This window comes from Talpa europaea (assembly GCF_964194135.1).
Source record: "Talpa europaea genome assembly, chromosome: 1".
Classification (NCBI taxonomy): domain Eukaryota; kingdom Metazoa; phylum Chordata; class Mammalia; order Eulipotyphla; family Talpidae; genus Talpa; species Talpa europaea.
Window position 1 is genome coordinate 152,990,530 of NC_140073.1, and position 7,162 is coordinate 152,997,691.

Genomic DNA, 7,162 nt, shown 5'->3' on the forward strand with positions numbered 1-7,162 from the left:
ATGGCTTCTAAGTGATTGCACCTGATAACCATGTCTGTCTGTTGGTTTCTTTGAATTACAGTTCAAGTTGCCTTAATATTTGGTGGAAGAATATTAGACTATATCTCTAATTTATGCAGAGGTAAATTTGACTACCTAGAGCGGCTCTCAGACACTTTGCTCCTGCATATCATCTCTTATCTGGATCTTGAAGACATCGCCAGTCTTTCTCAAACATCACGGAGATTTGCAAAGGTAACAGTCAATTGTTTTGCATCTCTAATTTCCCATGTGCTGCCTCAAAAGTTTTTTTTTTTTTTTTAATGCAGCAGTAGTTTTCATTTGCATTTATTTCAGCAAGTATTTGCTGAATACTTACATGATGATGGGTACTGACCTAGTACAGAAGCAGCAGAGATGAGAAGATATTATTCCTACCCTCTAAGAACTTACAGTCTAATAGGAGAGATTGAAATAGATATAAATCAAATATTATAATGTGAGTAACTCAATGCTATCTAGTATAGTTATATTAATTATGTTATAATATAGTGAGCAATTCAAACAGGGACGTGTGTTTCAGATACAAAGTACAGAATGATTTCCTCTGCCTGGCCTGACAAACATAGATTTCTATATCTAGGGTTTTTTTTTTTTTTGATTTATTTATTTATACAAACAAGAACTGGGGTACAGGCCAGAGTTGTGGGGGGTGAGAGAATTCACAAAAGACAGAGTGGGGAACAGAACAGGCAGACTGACTGAAATACACTTGCTAAGGGGAGACAGGAGAGGTCTGCTGCGCCATGTGGGTCAGCTCCCTGCCCGGGGATTGAACTCGTGCTGCAGTGGCTGCGGATAGCTTCATAGGTTGCGTCTTAACTAACCCTTGCACCACCAGGGAGACCTCTTTATCTAGGTTTTGTGGGGAAATAGGAGTTTGCCAGGTGGTCTGGAAGACCAGGGCATTCAAGGTCAGGGAGCATCCCAGGTCAAGGCAACAACTCAGGTAGAGGAAAGGAAGCATAAGAGAAACAAGGCAAGAAGCAAGTGCCCTCTCCTCATCTGCTTCGTCCACCTGTAGTCCTTTGTCAAATTTCCTATCTCCCAATATGGGTGCCTTGGGGGACTGTTCATCACAGTTCCCTATTGTAGCGGCAGCCAACTCAGGCTGGGCAGGTGCACCGTGGACTCCGGGGGATGGAAAAGAATCTTGGAGCCTTAGGTGTACCTGACACACCTTTAACGCTGAAGCAGGGGGCGGACAACCCAGGCAGACCAGCAGGCGGGAGGCTGGGAGGCAGCCCACCCCCACGATCTCCCCTTGCCTCTCTCCTGCATCTCAGTCCCGCACCTGCAGGTATGCGTGCCCCGTGCTCTGCGCTTCTCGGCTCGGGTGGCCGTAACCATGGGGGCACTGTGCCCTGTGCTCACGCTCCCAAGCGCTTTTTACAATAACGCATTATCACGTGTGGGTAATGCGAGCTGGGAGGACAGCGAGGCCACAGGTGGCAGCCGTAGAGGCTGGAGTCAGGGGCCCAAGGAGACCCTGAGCGCCTCCATTTCCTACACCGATCCTCTCCCCACCCCCCAACTGACCAAATAAATTCTCGCTATGCTGAATCTTCAACAGGGTGGCACAAGGAACACAACTAGCACCCACGTCACCCACTGTCAGGGCCTCGATGCAGCTGGTGTGAGTTCCTCCCCCTGGGCCTGGAAGGCGGTTTTGTTCCTGCCCATGGCTTATTCCTTCAACTGAAGAGTCCTCTTACCTCCCCCAAAATGTCCATGCGCTGCTTCCGCGGAATCCCTTTGCGGCTGAAGCTAGTCAGAGTTGGCTCCGTTGCTTACCACCAAAGAACCCTGATGACCTTGTCAGGAACTGGGGAGATGCCCATCTGCAGGGGGGCAGGCAGCCTCTCCCAGGCTAACACATCAGCCTCACACTTATTATCTAAAAGGTCAACATTTCCCATAATCGTGCAATACGATGTCTTAGTTTTTTTTATATATAAAATTTAAGTAATGTCATCTATATTACCTACTCTACCCACTGGAGTACAGAACATTATTTTACCTGACGTTCTGGAGGGCCGGCGGTTGTATTTGTCCAGGGAAACGAAGGAAGAGGCAGCTCCGGGGGGGTGACGGACCCTGCACTGTCCTGGAAGGTGAACTCGAGCCACGGGAGGCTGGAAAATGAGACACGGGCCGGCCTGGCTGGCGGCAGGCTCCCCTGGGTGACATGCCTGGTGGGGACCCCCTGGGCCTGCTGGCTCCCCGGGGCGGCACCAGGTCCGCGGTGTCCTGGCTCGGCAAATGGCAGCCGAGGAGGAAGGAAGGGTAAATGAGCTGATCAGGCTTTTACGCCCCCGGCCTCTGTGGCCATCACCTGCGGCCTTGGTCTTGTTAAGTAGAGGGCGCGTGGGCGTGGGGCACGCGTGCCTGACTGTGGACCTCTGAGCGTGGGGGTGTGTGCGTGTGCAAGTGTGCACACCTGCGCCTAGGGGTCAGGGATGGACGGGTGGCATTAGGCAGAGACGGCCACAGCGGATGGGCTGTGAGAGGCCGCACCAGGGCTGGAGAGGAAGAGACAGCGAGAGAAGGCAGAGACAGCTGTAAAGGTCAGGACTGGACACAGTGCAGGTTTTCTGATCCCATACAGACCGGGTGAAGGAGGAGTCAGAGTCCTCAGTGGTTTTTTGCAGGTCTTTTATTGGGGTTGACCAGACATATGGCAGGCAGGGGTGCTGGGGGGCCAGGAGGCTGGCAGGCCTCCCAGCCCCCAGCAAGTCTTCACTCTATCTGGGCTCTCTGGCGTTCTCGGCTTCTGCTGGCGTCCCCGTGACGCCACCCTTAAAAGCCCAGTCTCAGCCCAGGTGAATCCCATCTACCTATGCCCACACCCCACTCCAGGTGCCCGCCATCAGGCATGTATTCAGGACCGCAAAGATCCATCATCTATCCTGATGGCGGGAGGGCAGAAAAGCCTGACATTTTTCCTTACCCTACACAGCCCAGAGGCAACAGCGTGTAGAGAGTCACAGGGGCCCAGGTTGCTGTCGCCCTGCTGGCTCCTTCCCCTGAGGACTATTAAAACACCTGTGGGCACGATGCCAAGGGCTCCAGGTTCTCTTTCAAGCTGCCCCAACCAACGATGACCCTATCCAGCCTGGACTGCAAAACACTGCCCTCCGGCACACTCTGGCTGCGGGGAAGCACATTTTCCCCAGGCCTGTAACTCCCTGGAACTTTGCTTCTCAATCTGGCCAAGCGGGTGAGGCGGGTGGAAATCGAGGCCAGGCGTGTCTGAGTGTGTGGTTTGCTGGGTGTGAGGGGACCCGGCCCGGGGACTGTCAGCATGTCCTCTGGGGTTTCCAGCAGCCCAGCTGTGAGAGCCGGTCCAGGACTGACGAGTGGATGCTCAGTGTCCAGAGGAGCCAGCTCCAGAGTGCCCGGGACAGCTGGGGTGGCAGTGGCTGCCCCTGTCTTCATCGTGAAGTGTGGGGGTTCAAATCAGAGAGCTGGTCTGCGCTCCCCTCAGCCGCTCCCCAGAGTAGCACCTTCATCCTCCCTGAGCCCTAAAGCCCTGTCGGTGAAGGCAGCGGCTGTGCCTCGAGAAGCCCCAGGTTGGCACAGGACGTCGCGCGCTGGCACCAGAGGGCGCTGCGCGGGGGCTGGAACCCGGGGGCCCGGCGTGTGCGCCCCGCAGAGCCCCGGCCCGGGCGTTCTCCAGGCGGGTATTTGTGGGAGCAACAAACTACAAAACACGACTGCACAGCTTCAGGCTAAGCAGGACACGAGGGGAAATTTCAGCTCCAGCTTGAAAATTCTTCCCGTTCCGAGCCCAGAACCTTCCCTCACCTCCACGGGGTCCCCAGGGCGTGGGGGCTGCTGTCCAATACCTGGGGCCCCCAGTTCAGATGCTTGGGGGGGCTGCAGCCTGGCTGAGGGGGGAGGGTCTGCGCTGGCGTCGGGGTTCGAGGCTTCCCACGAGGTCCGCGGAAGATTGTCCTGGCGCTGCCCGTCCCCTTGTTGTCCACGGGCTCTGCGGAGATCTGAGCAGCGCCTGGGGCTGGCGGGACTGCGGAGCTTGGGGGAGACCACGGGTGACCCGACGGGGTGGGGGTGTCTGGGGCTGTCACTGCCGGAGGAGTCCCCAGGACGGGGGGAGCAGCGCCCGCCGTGATGCTCGCAGTGAGATGGGGCGGGTAGGCTGGGATGTTGCCTTCCGAGCATGAGAGTAAAGAACACTGGTTCTTTCTGCTCAAGAGTGAGTGTCAGGGTGGCAGGACATGGAGCTAATGCTCACACGTTTTTCCCTGCCCCAGAGGAAGTTAGGGTGCATGGGAACAAGGCAGGACAGAGCCAGTGGGGTGCTTGGCTGCCTGGGGTTGAGGGGAGGGTGGGGGGTGGGTCACTGTGGGCTGCGTGGGCTGCAGTGAGGTCCATGGGGGGGAGCAGACAGCAGGGGCACACGCAGCTCACCTTAGGGTGGCTGTCCAATACATTGGGGCCCCCCAGTTCCGATGCTGAGTGGGGGCTGCAGCCTGGGAGGGAAGGGTGGAGAAGCTGGTGGCAACAGGCAGGTCAGGGCCAGGCCCAGAGCCCAGCTCCAGCATGGCTGTGTGGGGTGGGCGGAGGGGATGTTGATAGCTGGGACCACCCTCTCCAAGGACAGGGGGCGGCTGGGCTCCCTGACAGCTTGGTTTCGGAAATGTTGATGACTCCAGCGCCCGCATGTGCTGGCACCATCTGAAGGTGGTGACACAACTCTATTTTCTTGACAGTATTTATCTGTCGCAACGTCTGCAATATCAGGCCTTTATCTTTCATGGGCCTCTTTTCCCACAGGGCCATATTCTTTGAACATGTAGCTGACACTTTAAAAAAAAATTTGACTCATAACCGGAAACTACATGATGTTCATAAAGTATCTTCCAAAGCACCGAGTTTCTTACTCTCTTTCACCCCCTGAAATGTCCATGTTGCACCTTCTTCTCCTAAATTCCCTGACCTCCCTCCTTTCTTGCCCCTCCTACGGGGTAAGTGGCTTCTGCTTTCACTGAGAAATCCGGAGCAGCCACGGGAGAACTGCCTCCCGGCCCTTCCAGCTCTTCCCTCCGCCCATTCACTCTGTTCTGTCCCTGCCACAGGGGACGAGTTCTTCTCACCATCCGTGGTCACGCTTCCTTGCGGGTTTCAACCCCTCTCACTGTTCAACAACTTCGCCCGTGCACTCACCCCTTTTTCATTCTGCATCATTAATGTTACCCCTTCTCCTGGATCACTTTCATCAACACATAAATTTTTGAAAAAATGCAAGTACTGCCCACTCTGCTTTTTCTTTTTCTTTCTTTTTTTTTTGGGGGGGGGGGTACAGGCTAGAGGTGTGGGGGTTGAGAGGATTCACCAGAGACAGAGTAGGGAGCAGAACAGGCAGATCTGCTGAAACACACTGCTGAGCAGAGCAGTGGGGAGACAGGAGAGGTCTGCTGTGCCCTGTGGGTAGCTCCCTGGCTGGGGATCGAACTCATGCTGCAGTGGCTGTGGACAGCTTCATAGTGCTAAGACTTAACCCTTTGTGCCACCAGGGAACCTCTGGATATGCCAATTTTTAATGCCCATTTTATTGTGACTTATCAACACATTTCATGCCTCTGTTGGTTTTTTTTTTTTTTTGTCTTTGCTTTCTCCCTTGCTGAAAACTCTTCTTACTTTTCTTTTTCCTAAATCACTTAATGTTGCACTGTCCTAGAGCTCTGTCCTCAGCCATTTTCTCTCTACAGTCACCCTTATGCAACAGCAGCTACTCTTGGGGTCTTAACTTTTATTTCCATACTGAAATCTTCCAAACAAATGTTTCGAGCCCCGCCTGCCATCTCAAACTCCTGAGTTCTAGTTGCATGTTCAGACTTCCACCCAGATACAATCTAGACACCACAAAGTTAACATGTCCAAACCAGATCTCTTTTCTAATACTTTTTTTGTTAGTGAAGAACCACTGGAAACCAGGTCTCCTGATCCCACCCACACATACATATATAGCTTAAAGATTTATTTTATTTATGTATAGAAGAGCCAGATTGTAGGCCAGAGGTGGTGGTGGAGGGAGGTTGAGAGGATTCACCAGAGACAGAGTGGGGAGCAGAACAGGTGGATCTACTGAAATACACTGCTGAGGGGAGCAGCGGGGAGACAGGAGAGGTCTGCTGTGCCATGTGAGTAGTTCCCTGGCTGGGGATCAAACTCGTGCTGCAGTGGCTGCAGATAGCTTCATAGGTTGCATCTTAACCCCTTGCGCCACCAGGGAGGCCCGGATCTGTAAATTAAGTGCAACGTGGTATGTATAAATTTACTTTATAATGTTGAGTCTATAAACCACACAGGCCCTGCGGACTAGTCACAGCAAGCTTGCATCTCCCATCTTTACTGCAGTCAGGTCTTGATTTGCTCCGTTGATCAAATGTTGCTTTGCCTGTGGATATTCACGCTCTTGCCTCTTTCTCAAAGGAGAAGCTTCTGGAGGCAGGAAACACGGGCTGACCTGGCTTCTGTTTTTCCTTCAGAGTCTCAGGGGCAGGACGAGAGCCTGTTCTGGGAGTGGGTGAGTGACTATCCCTTAACCTCTGACCTTCCCCCGCAGCTGTGCATGTCAGACACACTGTGGGAGCAGATAGTCCGGCTGGCCTGCGACAATATCACCTCCGACATGAGGGCGCTGGCCTCGGACATCGGCTGGCGACAGATATTCTTCACCAACAAGCTGCAGCTCCAGCGGCAGCTCCGCCGGAGGAAACAGAACAGGAAGCCGACAGGAGCGCCAGTCATCTGAGGGAAAAACTTCCCTCCCTGCAGCAGACGTGAGGCAAATGTGTCCAAATCCCTGTTTCCTTTGACTCAGAACTCAGGGGAAAAGTAAAATACTGATATTTTGTGATGATTTCTAGTTCAATGGTAGCAAATAAGAACATTTCATTTACAAACTAAAAATAAATTATTTTACTTAAATATTCGATTCCACTTCTATTACTGCTCCCCTCCTGGATGGCTTGGCATAGCACATGTATTAAAATTTGGTAATGAGGAACCCAAAATGTTTTATTTTACTGAGTAGGCTCAAGAATTTAGGGTGACTATGATTGGGGGGAGGTGCGGGAAGCAGGGGTTGGGACACTCA

At 53.2% G+C, this 7,162-nt stretch overlaps 1 protein-coding gene across 1 annotated transcript in view; it reads left to right on the forward strand.

Annotated features, from left to right (window-relative positions):
• FBXO36 (F-box protein 36) overlaps positions 1-6,817 on the forward strand; it is a gene marked incomplete at both ends in the record, with an annotated part of 51,751 nt that extends 44,934 nt beyond the window's left edge. The window contains 2 exons of the mRNA XM_084227873.1: positions 62-234; positions 6,629-6,817. Of these exons, the coding sequence (XP_084083999.1) occupies positions 62-234; positions 6,629-6,817 (362 nt within the window). The remainder of the gene's footprint in view (positions 1-61; positions 235-6,628) is intronic.
• Positions 6,818-7,162: the final 345 nt, after the last annotated feature.